Genomic DNA, 21,020 nt, shown 5'->3' with positions numbered 1-21,020 from the left:
TCATCCTGAGGACATTTATGGAGACCAGCGAAAAACACAAAAGGGTTCAGATTCTGTTATCTGGTGATGTTATAAACATACAGGAAAATAATTAAAGTACCTGACACTTGTTTTGTTATATAAATCTGTTCCACCTGCTTTTGTTTTGCAACGCAAAATATGTCAAGTAAAGGTGGGTGTACAGCAACTCATTTTCAGTTAATTACTTGTACTAATTTCCTGTACCAGAGCACCTTATTCTCAATTGTTTTCAGTGAGAGAAGAACCTGTAGTTTGGGGAAATTTATTGTTTTTTTTTATGACAAAAATATTTCACATTGTGGAAAAGTTCCATTTTTGTTTCTACAGTTCTCAGAAAGAAAATAACAGAAGAAAAAATAAGTTGGTATCGGCAGGTCACACAAAGAAAAAAAATTATAACAACCGAAGAAATTTGCTACTGGTGCATCTCTCGTATTTAATATATAGTTTTTGTGTTTGTTTAAACAGCCAGTTTATGGATATTACAAAGCGAAACATTGCTGTGGTCAAGAAACACATCGCCCTCCTTTGACTTAAGCGTCCTGGGTACAGGACAATGAATCTGATCTGTCACTCTGATAACAGCTCAGACAACCGTTCACATAATCAAACATTAGCAGGCCATAGTTAAAGGACCACCTTCAGCTCCCTGTGAGCTAAGAAATGCTAAACTGCTGAAGACGTCATATCACAGATAAAATATTACACACAGAACATGTCTCCCTATTTAAAAAACTATATCTCCCCCTTCTTAGCCTATACACACCAGCTCTGGAGGGATCTGAAGGCTGGGGCCAAGTTTTAAAGAAAATTGACTTCTTTTTATCGTGTTACATAGAGGGAGATCAGGACAAAGACAGAGAGAGAAAAGCAAAAGGGAGATATTTCCCCATGGTTTTCTTCAATAGCCAGTGGTCCTTTTCATACTTCCCAATTATAACCTTTCCTAATCAGAGAAATGCCTCTCTATTATTGAGGCTGAGACAATGACGCTCCCCAACATTACTGCCTGCTCCAAAACTATGTAGATTGCCGTACTGATACACAAAGACTACACTGGGCTATACGGCAAGGACTGGGGGGGTGATGGCTGTGTTAAAATCACATGTGGAAATCTTTTGGCTCTCCTCTCGGCCCCAGCAAAACTGATGGGGAACAATGGCAGCCCGGCACAGCATCTGTCATGGCACAATATAAAAAGATGATCTTGGCACCGAATGGACAAAAAAAAAAAAGAAAAAAGAAAAAAAAAAGAACGAAAGAGAGGGAGGAAGACGGGGGAATGAAGAGGAGGGGAAGGGGAGGGCCAGGCGAGAGGTAATTCATTTGCAAATCAGGCCCTGGTGCTCAGGTCTATTTCAAGCTGCCAGTGGGTGCCAGGAGTTAACAAGGTAATCAGTTTCAATCCTGCCCTTCAATTGTACATCACACCCTCATCCAGAGAATACCCAGGCCTTTCTATACGGGGTAGAGGGGGAAATAGCAATCTGGCTGCTGGCTTGCCGCACACAAAACACACACACACAGACACACAGACACGCGCGTGCACACACACACCTGAAGACAAGTTATTAATAGCCACGTATCCACTACATGTCCTTACAAGCAACTGTACGGAGACAAGTAGAGCTGACACAAGCAGCTGAAGAATCTATAGAAGAAAACTAAACTGATATTTCCTGATTTTATGATTTCCACTTAAGAGTCAATGACTTATTGTTTTTAAATACTTTACTTACATTAGGGCAAAATATTAGGGATAAAACTAAAGAAATCTCTGCTCAAGTTCTGGAAAAAAAACATCGACAAAGCCCACGGTAAATGCCTTTCTTTTACACTAATTCATCAAGAATATAAACATTAGATTGGTAGGCATTAAAAATAAATGAGATTCAGCACAACTAAAGCACTGTAAAATATTGCTTTGGTAGTCCTACACTTTTTCCCCGTCTTACTTTTACTGCATGTTTTAATCTGTCTATGTATACTCTCACTTGTATTTTGAGTTATTGAACGTAAAATAAAAAAATCTGCATGAATTTTAGGGTGTGAGTCTTCCAACTTTATACCTACTTTCAGTCTCAACTTTAGTGGCAGCAGGAGCAGTAGGTTGCCCTGAACCAAACAGTGGTACATGCAAAGTGGCAGAGGAAAAACAGAGCTAAACCTGTTCTAATCTTTTCTTTCCTCTCTCTGCATCCCTCCCTTTAGCCTTTGTCAGCTGTAACCGGCTGGCCGAGAGGCAGTCAGCCCCCGTTAGTCCCTCATCTACATAATCAATATGACAACCTTATTTTTCTGATGCAAACAGGATTTCACTGCTGAGCTGTGTTTGTTGATGTGTGTGTGTAAGTGTGAGTGAGGGAGTGTGTGAGTGTGTGTGTGAGAGAGAAAGAGTGCCCAGTCTGCTCGTAGCCAGCCTCAGTCATGGCCCTCTTTAGCCTAATTAGATTAGGTGTGATTATCCCGGCTCTACCTTACAAGTGTACAGGCGGGATAAAGTGGCCACAAAGGCCAGCCTGTCACAGACACCGGGCTCTGGTCTGCAGGTTATCAGGGTCCAGGGAGACACACCGCGTACATTGTTATTCATATCATCTACACACCGTTTTCTACTGTGCCTTTTTCACTTCTCTTCGTTCAACCCCCCACCCCCCTTCAGTGTCTGTGGTGTCAAACTGGCGTAAGCACCGGCCAGGGTAACTGTCTTTTTTTTTCTCTCTCTCGTTCTGTCTGTCAGAAGACAAAACAACATGGCCCCAAGCACTCTGCAGTTTAGCCTACAGGGAGAAATGTCAGGAGCAGTCGTGTGTATGTGCATGCATGTGTGTGTGTCTGTTTTTCTGCAGACTTCAAGGAAAAGTGGTAAAAAAAAGAAAGAAAAGTTAACCCCAGTCTTCGAGTAATGCAAGAAGACAAACGAACACAGCAAAGGCTAACGTGCACACAAAGATTGCCAAGAAAGTGTTTAACCTTACTCTGAAGACCTGAATCTACTCCATTCTACTCTAAACGCTTTAGTGGTAGAGACCAAAATGTGTCAGAAGCATTGCAATGAGTCGCTGAATGTCTCATCACATCTGTGGCTTGTTGGCATATTTCGTTTACGTCTTAAAAAGTCCTGATTAAAATATAAATGTTACACGTTTGTGATCATTTTTAGGATTTCAATTTGGGTATCATTTTATGTCAAAGTCTTTAGCAAAACTCAAACAGTTTTGTAGAAAAACATGTTCATGTTTTTAAAAGTAAAGCCATCGCAAGTACCTCAGCATCTTGCTCAGTGTGCGGTAACACGCTTTCTATACATTAGAGGTTTCAACATACAGTATGACCACAAATAAACTTCTCCTCTCTAATGCACACTCAACATACAGCAATTATGGCATATGTATACCTGCCAAAATGTGCGTGCCATAACATTAGCTCCAGTGGCATTTTTCATTCTGATTAATATGTGTTTGAAAATTTAACGAGATGATTTGCTACTCGGTTTCATTTTTGTGAAATGCTCCACCATTTTCCCCTAAAAACATTTTCCACATACAGCTCGGCACTGACAGATTTCAGTTGGCCTCCATCAGTGAGTGTGTACGTGGAGGAAAAGAAGTGAATTATTTCACTCTGTTGATTAGACAGCAGTGCCCGCGATATTTATACACACCGTACATACTTTCCGTGTCGTCAGAACTGGGCATAGAAAGAGGCAGAAACAGGGAGTTAGAGGCGCACAAAAAAAGAGAAGAGAGAGCGAAAAAGAAGAGAAGAGGCAGTTACAGTAAGGCAGTAAGCAATGAGAAACATACAGCATCGGATCTGAGAAAAGACTAGTAACTCATATAACAGCCTGGCATTAATTCCACAGTATTACTCACGCATCTAAACTGCAAGAAGAGCCGATATATCATACAAAAATGAAGACTGCATATACGCTACTGGCAAAAAGTGGACAGAAGTAGAGTGAGCGCTGTGTGTGTGTTAGGGAGAATGAGTGAGATGCAAGGTGGAATAACTCTATTAGAGAACCACAGGGACTACGCTGGCGAGAGAGTAAGACAGAGCACACGAGGATGAAGGAGAGCCAGAGTGAGCGAGACATTAGTACAAATGAATTAAACATCGGCCCAGAGATCTAAACTTCTGTTGAAAAAGAGGCAGACTAAATGGGTAGGAGGGAAGGAGGAAGACGAGGAGGGAGGCTTCGTAACTTTCCTGCGGCTACTAAATGTTCAGCATAAGCCGTGCGGGGCCGCCAACTCCATCAGCGACACAAATAAGCGCACACCCACTTGCGTGATCGGCGACTACGATCACAACTCTTTTGTTTCAGCTCGTTTCTGCGCAAAAGAAAAAAACACTCTGAGCATGGCTGTCGATTTCAAACCTCCGCTGAGGATGATTGTTATACACCCCTCTCAGGCAAGATTTACTTCCTTACTTCTACAACTGAGTCATGGTACTTAAACTCAATGCCTGGAAAGCTGTTTACCCAGTCTGAAGGAGGTATTCTTGCAATGATCAATGCCACGAGGGAAGACCTGCAGAGCAGTATTTTTGTCTCGGGCCAGCAGAGGTCAAATGCACGGTGAGAGGTACTCCTCAGCTAACTGAAAACCATCGTCTGCTCTTCTTCTTCATGTTACTTTGCCAGTTCAACTAAAAGGAACATCGCTTTCTATAACGTTTTCTCACTCTCAGCCTTCCTCATAAAGACTTCAGTCAACACCTTTCCTTGCCCCTGGTGCAGATGAATAAGCACCGGAGCCTGGAGAAAATTAAACATTAACAGTGCGTCTCTTTTACACATCATTCTGCATAACCGCCTTCTCGTTTAGCTCCCCTCCTTGCCTTCAACACCACTCTGCATCCTCCAAACCAAACTAACCCAGCTTTTCCAGAAAGGGAGAGAGAGTGCAGAAAAACGTATTTTGTCAACAAGCGCAACATAAACCCTCCTAAAATCGGAGCTGGCCCGTCATGTTTGCTGCTCATAACCTGCTGCTTATAATCCTGCCCGCATCCTCTCCTGATCCATAAAGCAGAGCAGCCAGCCACTTAAACAGCAGCCAGGACTGCCATCACTAGCTCCTGCTAAGAAAAAGGCCATAAAATGAGGAGAGGAGAGGAGAGGCAAGGAGAGAAGAGGAGAAAATAAAAGAGAGGAACAGGGTAATTGGATTGGGGGATCTTCTATTTGGCCAGGTCTCGTCTCTGTCATCACGCTCCAGGCCTGGCTTCTCTCAGTGCCTACAGTAGGTCTCAAAGACATCAACACACTCACAAACAAATGAACACACACACTCTTCCCTAGATGTGTAACGGCACTGAATTGCTACCAAGTTGTCCTGTGTGCCGCTACAGCCTGCAGGGTGTTTAGTGTGCTTTTTTTTTCTTTTTCCCCCAATGTGAGTGTTTGCATACTCCCTTAACAACTCACTAAATGGTTAAACAGATTACAGAGCGCAGTAAGTGGATTGTCACAGCTCTCTATCGCTCACTCAGGGTGTCTCTCCTGTGATTAAAAGTGGCCAAATTTTTCTCTCTCGCTCTCTCTGTCTATGCAAACACACACACACACACACCCACACACACCAGTTTACACAGGAAACAGGGAGGTCATTCTCAGCCAAACACAGCAAGAAAGCCCTCTTATTCATTTCAGTCCTAAGAGTTTCTGATTACTTATTTATAACAACGTTAATAATTAACAATTCAGTCTAAAAATCATATCAAATATTAAACATTATAATAGTAAGAATTATCACCATTATTGACTTTTAGTTTTGTCTTCAGTTCAGTTTCAGGGCAGTACCCTGAAATAAGGCTAATCTCTCTTGGCCTGGGACTGCTGTTTAACATCCCAAAGCTGTAAAAACCTCTAATTTCAGGAGGAAATATCAATCTGACTGAACCCATACCCATCCACTATTTCAGTAAAATACTGACATAGGCAAAGAAATGTGAACGAGTGAAAGTTGACCTTTTTCTATGCTTTTTTTAAGCAGAAAAATATTTCCAGAGACAACGGGAACCAAAGAAATCTTCCCAGACCATCCAACCATCCCCAAAAAGCACTAATTATGTGTTTCACATTTGCATAGCCAGTCCAAGTGACATAAATTTCAGAAATGGGTCACGCCCACAGAATGAATGCACTGTCTGTGTCTCCTGTCTGCATCATACGTGGCACTTACGAACCATTAATCGTCCCAGACTGGCAAAGACCAAATACATTTTCTGGAGCTACAAGTTGCACAGATCCCTGTGGAGGATTCCTATGATAATAGCCCTTTGACAAAGCTATTTATAAGTCATTATACCGTTCACTTTTTTTGGCCTTAAACTGAGTTTTGGAGAAGGGCCGTGGAGTCTAGTTAGATGACCTGCTTTTGTATCTAAAAGGGTTATCTAGATGTATATTAAGTCTATTATTAATGACTACTTTGTTTTATTTGTTTGTTTTTTAATCTAATCTGCTCATTATTTGTATTAAAATAAATAAATAATGAATACATGCAGCCATAGGCCAAGAAATGCTACAGCTGAACCAAACTGTGTGTGCATTTATCTACTGGGACCTGAGTGTGCGCCTGTGTGCACATGCTCGCTGTCCACCCTTTGCATGTAGGCATCACTCCTATTTCAGCCACCCAGCCCCCATCCAGACTACACACACGCACACCTACTCCTCTTCAGCTTCACCCACGTCTCATCTTGCTCCTGGCCACTAGGCTACCCCCCTTGACGCACACACAAATAAAACACACACTTACAGTTCATTGATTCAAGTCAATGTGAGTGTATCCTAACCTTCCGAGGACGGTGTTTGAAGTCTCTCTTACCTCCCCGGACCCGCTCCCAGAGCCAGACACAGCCTAGAGTCCTGCAAGAGTGCAGTGAAACGCACATACAACAAACACACACACAAACACAAACACAGAAGCAGCAGCTAGTGGTCCCATCCACACCACCCATACACACATTCCCACCAGGCTGAGAGGATGCCGCAGGCAGGGGCTACACACCCACAAACACACACACAAACACACTTACTTTCTCTGTGTATTACCAACACTAATGAGCTGATAGATGTTCAACAGAAGCAAAGAAGCAGACAATCATTTCCTCAGAGTAAGGCAAGAAGGGAGAGAAAATCAACAGTAGTAAGTGAAAATGTGTGTGTGCCGGTGTCTAGGGTCTTGTTTTATTTTCTCTCTCTGCCTCACAGCATCCCGGCTTCCAGAGGTTAAGGCTGAGCAATGGAGCAAAGCTAGCCAAACTCAGGCCTGCAGGTCCTGCTGGGACCCCTGTGGTGAGGTTGGGTTCTGTTTAGTTTGTCAGCAGGGAAAACAGACTAATGAGAGGAATTACTAAACAATCACTTTCACAGAAAGAAAACAGCAATGGGTGGGTTGGTGAGGACGGCTTGTTGTATAAAAATGTCAAGAAAATATGTTTTATATTAATGGTTTATTTTTTTAAAAAGAAACTCTACCAACGTGAACTAAGCTGTCCTATTCTATACAAATAATGGATGCTGTTGAACTGCTGTTCCTCTCTAGCAGACAAAAACCTCTAAATGATTCTTTCATAGAAAAAGACTTCAAAAAAAGGCTTCAATGAAAGGTAGGCTGTCTTTTCATTTTTTTTAACCCTAAGCTCATTATACAAACTCCTTTTACATGCACAGGGAAAAGATGGCTCTCTGCTGCCATGAGGTCTCCACGCTGCTCTCTGTACCTCGGTTGCCCAGCCTGTGCCCATTTCTTACTCAAATTACATTAAATTGAGTAAGATGAACCAATGTGTTCCCGTGACCCGGCATAGGCAAGCAGTTCAGCCTAATTGGACAGACCTCTCAGACTGAGCATGTGAAGCATGTGAAGCTTGCAGTGCCTCTATGATCTGTTACAGAGAAAAGAGGTCAGCACCACCCAAAGCAAAAGGGTGACGACTTCTCCGAAAGAAGTAAAAAATTTTGTTGAAGGCGTTGAGTTCCGAGGAGGTTGCTCAAGATGAAGGGGGAAAAGTGAGAGTGTGCACACCTGTGTGTATGGCGTATGCATGCATTAACAATATAATGAAATGCAGAAAAACTGGAGCCTGACTGTTCTCCATCCACGACCTAACAAAATCCCTTCAAGCCTGATCAAAGCCTGAACCACTACAGCGTTTAATGATGCCAAACCCTTACTTACTAACAAACACTTACTTCCTACTATAAAATTTAGTTGTAATTTAAAAATAAATAAATAAATAAAAATGTAAAATGCTTAAAACCTGTCACTTTCTGTGAAGAAACAGCCATCTGTTAGCGTAAATTCTCAGTGTCTGCTCATTAATCAGGGGTGTGAATTGGGTCGGAACATCAGGTGAAATACGCTCTTACTTCTGTCAATTACCAGCCTGGGGGCAGATGCGCACTTGTTAACATGAGACACTGTTTACCTCTTGTACTTTGTTTCAGGGAATACGATAAAACTCTGACAAATAAAATTAATAAAATTAATCTTGACCTGTGCACAAGGTATTCTGAGAAAGTATCTGGTGTGCTGCAAAGCTAATTTATATATATTCAGAAAACTGTCATTCGGCAGTAATTCTATCGCCTGCCAGGGGTGTTCAGATGGCCTTAATTTAGTGATATTTGTCAAATAAAGTCTTGCATGAGTTTAGATTCACCTAGTTTGTGTTTGGATATTTCTGCATAAATCCTGCTCCAGCTCAGCACTGCAGATGATGAATTACAGTACCGTGCAAAAGTCTTGAGCCACCGTTTGTTTCTTTATATTTTGTTTCCATGGAGCCAGACTCTCTTGTTGGACAACAGACTTTCTGAAAGTCTTTTAGTTTTTCACTCATTTTCAGTCCAGTCCTTTTTTTTGTTTGTCTGTTAAGATACTTAACGCCGATCTATGACTTATTCAAAAATAAAAAAGGCACCTAACTCAAGAGATGAACCAGTGTTGGGTCTACACATAACCGAAAACATAGGAAATAATAATAGAAAAAAAACAGCTTGTCAGGAAAAGGCTTTCTTCTCATTTATTTAGTAGAATACAAAAAAAAAGACAAGACAGTTTGACAAATGTTTAGCTATTTTTGCACCAGCAATCTAATTCCCAAAGAGCTATTGCCAAAATATTTGGCACAATTTAGCCGTTTTGCCACAATGCTGCATTTTCATGCACGGTAGCACACATTTCAATGAGTCACTGCATCTATTTCCTAGCGACATATAAAGAAATGTGGGGTGACTCAAGACTTTTGCACAGTAACCGTAGAGCTGTGCAGGGGTTTGAAGGTTTACCATGTGTATTCATTTAGGTGATGCACTCTAACAATTGTTTTGAGGACAGCAAATACACTCTGGATGTAATCTGATCTTCTTGAACTTTGCCCCTGGCATATTTCATTACTCGTGGAAAATTTATGAAGTAATTCAGGTAATTTTAAAAAGGAAAAAAAAACCTCACAGCTTGCTGAAATTTAATCTAGAGAATAAACAGGTCATGATGTCTTTATGAAATTGTGTTAAACCGTTTCAGTTTTTTTTAAATCCATGAAACGGATCGTTTCTCAATTATTGTCATCATAAATCATGAAACAGAAGTGCTCATCAAAAGGCACTGGGCACATGTTAAAAATCACCACTGCATTCAGCTTAATGCTGAATAAAAACAGCATGCAGTACACAAGCATGCAATCTTATTGAGAAAAGTGTCAATGAAAAGAAAAAGGTAAACAATGTAAGCGGTGGTTAAATTAAAGGAAACTAACGCCCTCTCTGTAAGTACTAACCCAGATGCTTATCCAGAGCAAAGTTGACCTACTAACCTTGTACATAATCCTGTGTAAACACACACACACACACACACACTTGCATAGAAGTACACAAGTACACTCAACCTTACAATCACCCACTTACCCTTTGCCACTGGTGAAAAGCAACAAGATCTCTTAACAACAGCTCGTCTTTTTCAATAAATTTTGCATGAAAACATGCCACTGGAGCACCAAGTTGCCTGCTGTCATACTAGAGGAGTCTTAAATGTTTAATGACAACAACACCAAACACATGTGCGCACACACAGAGTCGGTGTCAGGGTGCCGCTCTGAGGGGCCCCTCTTTCATCCTGACAGACACTATAAAGCTCCTGAGCCGCTTCTCCACCCCGCCCCGCCATCAGCATACCACCGCCGCACTCCTCTCCTATCACCCAGCAAGAAAACCTGGATGTAAATGAGGCTGGAGTGTAATAGCATGTGGGAGTGTGCAGGTGTTTGTGTTCAAGTGGTGAGGATCAGGGGCTTGCATAGACCCTACCCCCATTGCCATTAAAAAAAGAAGAAGAATTGAAATGGAAAAGGAAGAGGAAGTAGCTTGTCAAATTAGATACAGTAGAAAGGGAAAAAAATGTTTTACATATCCCTGAAGCATCTTGTTGCTTCTGCCTTTCTTCTGCTGAAAGAGGACATGCTAGGCAGCTAAACTCCTGTGAGCATCAAGCAGATTTTGGACAGTTATAAGATCACATCAGCATCTGCAGGCAGAAATGGCAGCCATACTGACAGCTATCCAACCTGTGTGTTGTTGCGCTGACTATCAAAAGTCAAAGTTAAGCTGAAAACATTCCTTCATAAAATTCATCATCTCAAACACTATTTATCAATTTCAAATGAAATGCCAACTCTTTATGCTGGAAATGCAAGACTGAAAGAGGCACTTATGTGCTTGGATTATGGAAATGTTGCAGTGTTTTTCCTTTTTGGAGAGATGTTTTGGATTATATGGGCCAATAGTTGAAGTGTGATTTGCCTAGGTCACGAGATGCCCTACAGCAGCTAAGTAAGTATGTAATGGGAGTATTTATAGTTGGTTTAGTAACTTCAGACTTCAGACATTAGTGTCAGACTAATTCTCAGGCTTTGCTGCCTGTGAGAAGATTTTAGGGAGGCTTAATTGTAAAAACGATGTGGTCAATGAGCAATGGGACAGTTACTGAGAGTTTATATCCAGAATTAAAACATAACTTGATAAGAACTGTCCTGTGTGTACTGGACACTTTGCAAATGAATATTACCAAGTAACTTATTGTACAAAGTGTTTCGTATACCTCACTCTATGTCAGTGTCTTTGAACATTATTGTTCTGTCTTGATGCTTTTATATCTAATTAAAAAAAAAAAAAATCTAACAATTGCAACAGTCTATTGTAAAGTAATATCACAAGACTTGGAGAATAATGTCTTTAGTGTTAAATCTGAAGTTAAAACTCCCCACCCCCGCAAAAAACAAAAGAATTAACTAACTTAGAAAGAAAAGATGTTTATATTTTATTTGTAAAAGGGCAAAAAACTCTATCAACACCCTGATATTGTTTAAAAAAAAACATCTTTAAAAACCATATACATGTAAAATGTAGAAGCTTTGTAAAGGTAGGTTTTAGCACAGCGGTGCATTGCAACAGATTTCACAGTTGTACCTACTAAAGTGGGTGCTGACTCGATATGTCACGTCAGTTAGTGGGTCAGCGCCATATGTCGAAATTATTCAATCTTTAAACCTCCACAGGCTTAGGCAGTTTGAAATAAATCAACACTGCCACAGGTGGAAATGCACGCACGCGCGCACGCACAGACTTACACAAATATGCACACAGACAAGCTAAAGCAGGGTCAGAGATAAAAGAAGAGATTCCTATCGATGCTAAAGGATATTGAAGCCTTAATAAGAAAATGGATATAGTCTACTGGCCTTACATTTCACTGTTAGCTTTATTTGTTTTCCTGATACTGATCTAAGAAAGGCAATATGTAATGGCGGCAAATAAATGGGAGCACTTTTCCTTTAAAAGCAAATATCCAGTCTCTGGCCATACAGAGAAGTCTTAACACCAAAGCTTTTCACTTACGACCAACAAACGTGATGAAAAAACAAGTGCTGAATACACAGAAATCCTTCAAAAATTGTTATTAACAACAAATACAACCCTATGATCTTTAATTCTAAATAAACAGCTTGAATGTGTTTAACAATATTCCTGATCGTGCTCGTGTTTTCCTCAATGACGTCAATGTATAATACTTCCTAAATACATAAAATCTGTTGTGCTAGCAAAGATATACATTTTCTTCTGTTCTTGGCATTTAACTCAGTTAATGAGATTCAGTACACGTGATTTCCACCCAAAGTTGTTCAAGTGCATTATTTAACAAAAAAACAGAAAGAAATGTTCTTAGATATACCATACAGCATTTCTGGTCTCTCACAGCCACTGCTACAGTGATAAGTTTCCTCATCTGAGTGCACAGTTGCATCAAGAACACATCTGAGGAATGGAGATTTTAGTCAGATCAAACAGTCACAAAATCACAAACTGTCGTACAGCTATTACCGCATGTTTCTGTAAAGAAAAACCAATGAAAAGCCTAGAAAATACTCCCTCAAAGTGTTTCCTCCCAGAAAACTTTATGTGTAAAGTTTCAGCATAATATAGGCAATCCTTTAAACAAGAGTTTTGACAGTAACTGACAAATGCATCTGCTAATCTGCCAATGAGATCCTCAACTAATCATTTATCCGAAGCTGAAAAGTGTCCATGATTGTTTTCTTAAGCTGAATATACTTGTTTATTATCAGCATTAAGGCTACATTTGCCATTAAATTTTCAGTTGATGAATTAATCAATTAATCGGCTTAAGGTTTTGTCGACTGTGAAGTAAATTCAGCCTGTCCCTGAGTTTCCATGCAGTAACACAGGGGGGACTAAAGTCTGGTAAGCCGATGTGTAGCACAACAGCTGCTCTGTATCACTCTTGGGATCCACAGTTTAATACACACATCTGTGCCATTCAATGTGACAGGCAACAACTGAGTACCAGTCGTATTATAGTGGCCTCCAATCACATTAGAGAATGGCGCGATGGGGGAGGGATTGAGAGTGCTATATCGGCAGACGCAAAGAGAAGCCTCTAAGGTAGTTATACCTGTAGTGGAGTGTACAACTGCTAACACTCTGAACCTGTTCCTCGTCTGTATTAGAGTCTTTAGTAGACATAAACTTGCAAGTGTAGATGTCCTTTGCTAACTTTCCTAACTTTAATAATAAGACACTCTTGTTTATTGTTTTTTCTTTTCCTGGCAGAGACAACAAAGACATTTGGAGGTGCATATAATCCTGTTATGTTTCTAGACTTATTGCTGCCGGGTCCAGAGGGTGAAAAGTGCAGTTAAAGACATCAGAAATCATCTGGTGACCAACGCATTCAGTAAAAACCGAACCTGTGCCACACTCCTAACTACCATCTATTTTTATATCACTGTGAGATTTTCCTCTTACAAGAGGGAACTATATCGCATTACATGGCCCGTGCTGCCCGGTGCTTGATGAGAAGGAGAAATGGAGAAAGAAAGGGAATGATGGATTGATGGATGGAAGGATCGAGTGATGGATGGATGGATGGAGGAGCTGAGACCGAGCTCCGCATTTATGTCCGTATTACACCAATCAGCATTTTCTGCTCTCCTGTGGTCCAATAGAGTCGACCGTACCTAAGACTTATTAAGGTATCTTTGTGTCTACCTGTGCTGTCACCTCACATATAAGAGACAATATCATCCTACTTACCCCTTTTTCTCTGCCTTATCTTTACTCTTGTCCTTCTCTTTGTCCTTGTCTCTGTCCCGTCCTCTCTCCTTGTCTTTTTCCCTCTCCCGGTCACGGCCCTTGCGCCGGCTCCGGTCCCGGTCCCTGCTGTGGCTGCGGCTCCTTTTGCGGCTGTGGGTACCTCGACGGCTGCGACTGCCGCTCCTACTTCGAGACCGCCGGTGGCGAGAATGAGACCTAAAAAAGAGATAAGGTAAAGTTAAAGGAGATAAACCACTGATATTGTAACATTTCTTTTCATTTTTAGCACAGTGAATATAAAAGGAAAAGCACCTTTATATTTTTAGCTACTCGTGTTCTGCCTTGTAAGTGTTTATATTTCCCAGAATGCCTTTTAATCCCTAAATGCCTAATCAAATGTGGCTGAAACTGTTTCACACCACAAAAATATGGCAAGAGTAATAGGAAATAGAAATAGGGATAGCAGGTACAATTAAACTCAATTCAGTTTTACTTATAAAGCGCCAAATCACAACAACAATCTCCTCAAGGCTGTTTATACTGTAAGGTAAAGACCTGACAATGTGAGAGAGAATATGCAGTTTTCAGAACTGAAATTCAAAGCAAATTGATAACAACTACGGGAAATTACACCCAACACGGTTCAAGTTTTAGCAAATTGCGACTTTACACAATGACATAGCAGCATCTCTGTCAGTTTATGTTGCAATATAATGCTGAAACATCCATGTCAATACTTCTAGGCTATACAAGCGACAGAGCACCGATTCCCAGTTAACGTCATTCACATACAGCAGTAGTAACAAGTGGATACAGGTTTCACAATTTTTAATTTAAGTTGACTTAAAATGACAGTTTTAAGTCATTACATTTGTTTGGTAATTTATTACAAAACATCTTTACAGCTTTAATATATTTCAGCTGTTTTTATACGTGTAACAAAGACAAACTATTTTAGCTAAATTAATAGTTGCACTTTTCTTCATATATAAAACAAAACTCCATTGCTTATCGGTACGTTCGGTAGAGGATCAATTTAGTTCCATCTGAGCTGCCAGGCTTTGAAACACTGGTGAAATTCCTGCATAGCAACACTTTGAGGCTTGCATCTGCTAAAACACGAAATGAAACTCTCTGAGATCAAATTTCACAGGAGCTGATAGATTCATCGTTCACTGGTCCACAGTAATATTAGTTATATACAAGCCCACACACTATAAACACACACACACACACACACACACACACACACGCTCACAGAAAAACCACACCGACATTTTAGAAATTGAGCCAATTAGAGGCTGGCTCAGAGGAAGACCTATCATTGGTATTGATCCTGACACTGGCCCTCTGGTCTCAAAAAGATTTGCAGTGGGAGATTTACTTTGTTAGCCATGACACACGAACATAAACACACTTACTTTGAACATGCAGAAAAGGGAAAATTCAAAGTGTAATTTATATCCCGAAGAGTTCGATGCATAAAGACACGTAATACTGAAATATAAACTTATTGATGTGTCGCTGCATGTTCCTATCAAAGCAGAAATGTGCTGCAACTGTGTGCGTTTGTGTGTGTGCAGAGGGGAAAGATCATGATTTGAAACCCCAGTAGAAATCGGCAGCTGAGATGCCGTTATTTTCCATCATCTATCATTTTATTGATTTGTCTATAAAAACAGTCAAACCTGCTGTCCACGAGCTTTATTGCTTTCCCCCCTTTATTAGTTTGCAGTTTGGGACATCCAGAGCTGTCTCTCTCCCGACAGAAAACTAATCATTTTCTTCAGACGCCTGTCACCATCCTAACAGACAACACTCTGACAACTGTTGCAATCAATTAGGCCGGGACGATCCTGATCACCGGAGAATCCCTGCTCTGTTTCTGTGCTCTATGTCTACACAGAAGGAAGGGGGGGGTACCTGAAGTTAATTCTTTCCCTCTCTCTCTCTCTCTCTCTTTTTTTTTTACCTGACACCGAAATCCAAAAACATGTCTCATAAGCAAAAATCAGACACCAGTATCTTTGAAGTAATTACTAAATGTTAGAAATCCCTCAAATCTCCAATCAAACACTCCGGTTGGAAAAACTATTACCATATTGATTATTCTGCTTGTATTTTTTTTAGATAAAAATGTAGAGAATGGTGAAAAAAATCCCAAGGTGACACCTTTAATCCCAGAGTCAGCTGCATAACTACATAACATGCACTGCAGTCATCTGAACAGCTACAACAGCCCCTGTGTGGTATAATTTTCCTGCCAAGCCATTCTCATTGCATCTGCAGATCAGAAACGAAAGCAGTAACCTGGGGTGATTATCAAAACTTATTGTTATGATACATCCTATTCATAGGTAAAGGTCCAGTTCCAGGCCTTGTGATTGGCTTGTTATAGCCTGTACTGGAACTATGATTCAGCCAGTCAGGGAATCACTTGTAAAGAAAAAAGAAAAATCTTGCACTTTTTGGGGGGTATGGAGTCTCCAAGAGAGATAATCCATCATGGCCCTGACTGACCTTGGAATGAGTGAATATATGTGTTGACAATGCATGCGTATGTTTTTAATCAGCAGTACATGAGGGGAAATACAACAGAGCTGCAGTGTTCCAAGTCCAAGTCCTATATTTACAGCCAAGCAAATTGTGGTCAGAAGCAGCAGATGCAATAAACAGAACTTCCCTCTCTCCCTCTCCCTCTATTTCTCTGTCTCTGTCTCCCATTCCCTTCCTCCCTCTGATGGCAAAGAAAACAGCCCACTTCTGGGGTGTGCAGCAAATTAAATTTACTGTAGTTAATAGAGTGAGCCTATGCTGCTAAATGTCAATTTCCTGACCAAGTCCTTCCCCTTGGAGAATGATTAGCTAATTTAAGGCTGGGGATAAATGGGCTAATGCAGGACACACACAGATAAACAGCCACAGTTGGACCCCATTCCAAGCCCTTCCCCTGCTTTACATTTTATTGGCCTTATTATCTCCAGGGAAAATGGGTCCCCCTATGACCTAAACATATTTTCATTTCTAATAAAAGGCCCTTGCTGGTTGCCCCCATGTGCAGACCTCCCTCCACACGCGCACACACACACACACACTCCCCCCTCGCAGCCTCCTTTCCTCCATTCCTTCCTCGTTTCATCGTCCAATCCATTAAATCGAAGCTCTGCAATTGGCTGGGACCATTTTCCTGGTGAATTATCAATAGAGTAATTATGCTCCATGTTGGGAGCTGGGCTGAAGCTTATCGCCGCTGACCCCCCAGCGCGCGCCAGGATATGATCCCTCACCACAGCCCATTGGGGTAATTATGTGGTCGGGTGTGAAGCTGGATGGTGTTTTACCTTTATCTGTATTCTATTTCTGTTTTCACTGAAAATTGGACATTAATGGCAGCTACGCGATACCACTAGTGTCAGATACAGGTGAACGCCTCCAATGGAATCTGACCCGAGTCGAATCATTATTCACGGTTTGCAGTGTACGGACGAGCAGCACATGAACCCCCCACACAAACACAGAAAAAGACCAATCATCCGCACTGTTCGTTTAACCTTATCTGGCACCTGTTTGAGCAGACGCGATGGACATTCACACAGTTTCCTCTCCTTTCTTCCCAACCTCCATCCTCTGCTGGGAAGACAAAGTTTGCGTCCGTGGTGTTTTGTTTTGTTTTTTTTCCCCCCTGTAGAAGAAAACACCAACACAACAGCTCGTCTCCTCGGTAACACCACGAGTGTCGCACCTGTCCATTACCCCAGTGGAGCAAAGCAGTGATTAATGGCAGTATAACTTTAACTATATCACATTTCAGAAGACACTGGCAACAGTTACCCCCTGTTTGACCAGCAATGCATTAAGAGATAGACATGCAGTATAAAAATGACCATCTCAGTTTTCTTGTAAGAAAACTGTATTTAAGAGGGCACGAGGGCAAAATGATTGATCATTGTAACTTTTAATTTGCTTATTCCCATCACCGCAGGCTTGCTAGAAATGTGTCAGGGGAATGAAATCCCGCAGCACTTCTAAACTAGCATCCAGGCCAGCCTTATTTAAAGATTATGGGTTTTTCTGGAACTTTGTGTAATAAAGCATCTTCTATTTTAAGCTAAAAATAAGTGACATTTGAACACTTTGTCATCTTCCAAAAGATGCAACAAAATTATTAGCTTTTATTAGCTTTTTATATCATCATTTGAGCTTTGTAAAATGAGTTTGTCTTGCTTTACGCAGAAATTCAAACGTCAACAATACACTCCAAAGGGACAGCTGAGCAGATGTTAATGATGATATTTATGCTATGGCTTTAAAAATTATTTGTGGCATATCAGATGAAACAGAAATGATAGGCTATTCATTATTAACTGGGACCTGCTTGAAGGAGGAGGGGGGCACATAAACTTAAAAATCCTTATTTATTCAGACAGCATGATCCAGAAACAATAAAAAAAGCAGGACCTGACACCAATATCCAAACTATGTCTGACCTAAACTGACATAAAAACAGCATAAATAAAAAAGATAAACTTACTGTAATAACTTGTAAGTCATTTTTAAATACCACAGAAAGACGATTTAGGACACCTCAACTATTACAATAAAAACAGAGTATTATTGCATTGCCTGGAAAGTGTATTTGACTAGAATATGGGAAAAATTAAACCTATTAAGTTAACGGTAAAGCACTGGATTTAAGTACTCTACAGCCACACACACACACACACACACACACACACACACACAAAGTAGAAAAAGCTTGCCAGTCGACTTTTCCGAGCAATAGACAGATTGAAAAAGAAACAGGCCTATTGAAAGCGAGACGATCCATATTTGAAGAACTTCATTAATGCACTGTTCCCCGCCGAGTTATTTCCAGTGACAGAGCACACAGCAGCAGCTTCATGTTCAAGTTAAAAGTCACTTTTCTTTTTTTTATGCAATTTCAATGTGTCTAAAAGCACCTTGAGTGAGCAATGTGCATTTCCTGCTGCCAAAAGACGTGGAAAACAGCTGTTCCTGCCCGACGCTGCCTGCTGAATGGAATGCAAATATGTTAACCATCCAGAATTTATTACTTTTGAGTGCTCTTCAAACGCAACGGCAGACACAAGTTTAATTTATGATATTCCTCTAATTATGAGAGCTGTTGAAATCATTTCCCAAGCTGCTTCCTCCTTCCAAGCAGCCACAATATCTGTTCCCTCGGTTCACAGTACACGCACAGACGCACACACTCAGACGGATTCAGTCATCCACTGTGCACACCCACACAGAAACATAAATATACATACACACACACTAGCACACAAGGAATCGCTGCAAAGTAGCTGATTGTGAGCACAATTAACACAGCAAAGACGGAGCATGAAAGATTCACAGAAATGTTTTTTCTTCATTCCGCTCTGCTTCATAAAAGCAAAGTTTAGATTTGTCATAATCTTCAGTTTGCTTTTAATTTGGCAGTCGTCAACACAAACGTCTGCAATGCCCTGCTACGCTGTGAAACAGAAATGAGACCCCATGCAGGCCACCCACTCACTATCTCCCATACACACCCAAACACACACACACACACACAGCTACAGCCACAAGCCACAAGGTCAAGTCATTTAGCAGAGTTCAAAGGCCTTCAAAGATCCCTCAGATCTATATGAACCTAAACGGCCAGCCAACAATGAGGGAAAAGATGACTTTCTGCAGCAAGATACAGTTTCCATGTGCGTGCACGCATGTTTCTATGCCCATGTATGTGCATGTGCTGCTGGGTGCTTGTGTGTTGATTACCCACCGTCTTCACTGGCACATATGCGCAGTGTCACTCAGCCTCTACGTCGCAATCCTAAACTTGGCCGTCTGGTGTGCACTCGCAACCTTTGACCTCCTTGCAGCCGCAGCTTGACATGACACCCATTAGCAGCTGGAGCTTGGGCTGGCCCAGCCACTCGCTCTGACACAAGGTCAAGTAGAGGTCACGCTCAGACTAGGTGCTAACTCGCCAACTCGCTCACAGCCACTCACGCAATTGAAACCACTTTTTTCTCCCCCTCTTTCCAAATCCATCACGGCTCGGAACAATTAGCTACGCTGAATCAGAGAGTTGTTTTGGATGTCGCCGTCCCCATCGGTAAGAGCAGGGAATGAAAGGGGGGAGAGAAAAGTAGAAGGACAAACAAAAAGAGGAGAAGGACATGGAGCACGGGCTAGACGAGGAGCAAAAGGTGAAGGACAGAAGGAGTTAAGGAGGGAAAAGAGGGGATAGGATTTTTTAAAAAGGTAGGATTATAAAAGTTGGAAAGTCAAGAACAATCAGGGTTTGTCTTTTTTTTTAAAAAAAACAAAAAAAACAAGGAAGAATGAAAAAGAAATTGGGAGAAGACGGAGCAGACAGCCGTACTTCACATCAAGCTGGCTCCAATTAGCAGGTGTGCTCTCAGACGCTCACTCTCCCTCTCTCTCTGGTCAGGGAAGATGTATTTTTCTGCCTTTTATACGCATGTATTTATGAAGTGGTAGGAGATCTGAGGGCCCTTAGCATAACAGCCTTTTATTGTTTAAATGTGGACTGCTCGGCCCCGTGTGCTTAAGTGATTTAGGAACCTCACAACTCCGGTATAAGAAAAATCATAAACGCTGAGACAAACCATGTGGGTGGACTGTAAAAGGCACAGAGGAACGGGCCGACAAAAAGCAGACACACATTCCACTACTAAAGGGAAACTACACTTAATTAAACACCCAAGACACAACTGGAATAGTGCCCTGTAAAAAACATGGAACTATTAGTTTCGCCTCTTCGGTGGAATAACATAAAGTTGTCTTCTAACAGAACAGAGACTTGTCTCATAAAGAAGTTTCTAAAAATCTTTTTTTTATAAACCGCTGTCGAGATTGAACAAGGAGAGGAGAGAAACACTGGAAGAGAGATCAAGAAATGAATAGAAAGAGAAAACACTCGTACCCTTCGAGGAAAACCCCCCCCACTTCTGTCACTTCACATAATCTACATGTCCTGTGCATTGAACTAGAAGTAGGAGAAGTATGATTTTTCCCCCTTTACTGCTCACAGACAAACACAAACACAGAACTTTATGACTCGAGAACCCGAGACGCTCCAGTTTCGTAAACATTGAGCAGAAAAATATACAAACATATAGACCAGCTCTGGTGAAAATTTAGTTTAGTATACTGTATACCATAACTCAATTTTTTATACATGCGGCATGCTGAGTATATGGCTTTTATCCCTAAGGGAATTTTGAGGCCATTTTATATCTTTACATTTTATGTTATATTAAATGTAAAGATAATAAAGATATTAGAATTCATGTTTTTAAAAAAAAAGTTCCTGTGATGGCATGAATGTCATTCT

The 21,020-nt window shown here is 41.0% G+C and overlaps 1 protein-coding gene across 2 annotated transcripts in view; it reads right to left on the bottom strand.

The window, feature by feature from the left end:
• rsrc1 (arginine/serine-rich coiled-coil 1) overlaps positions 1-21,020 on the bottom strand; it is a 119,385-nt gene that overhangs the window by 84,761 nt on the left and 13,604 nt on the right. For both annotated transcript variants that reach the window (XM_031749925.2, XM_031749926.2), the window contains exon 4: positions 13,652-13,867. In XM_031749925.2, coding sequence (XP_031605785.1) covers positions 13,652-13,867 — 216 coding nt within the window. The remainder of the gene's footprint in view (positions 1-13,651; positions 13,868-21,020) is intronic.

This window comes from Oreochromis aureus, linkage group 14 (assembly GCF_013358895.1).
Source record: "Oreochromis aureus strain Israel breed Guangdong linkage group 14, ZZ_aureus, whole genome shotgun sequence".
NCBI classification, from domain to species: domain Eukaryota; kingdom Metazoa; phylum Chordata; class Actinopteri; order Cichliformes; family Cichlidae; genus Oreochromis; species Oreochromis aureus.
This window is presented reverse-complemented; position numbering and strand designations above follow the sequence as displayed.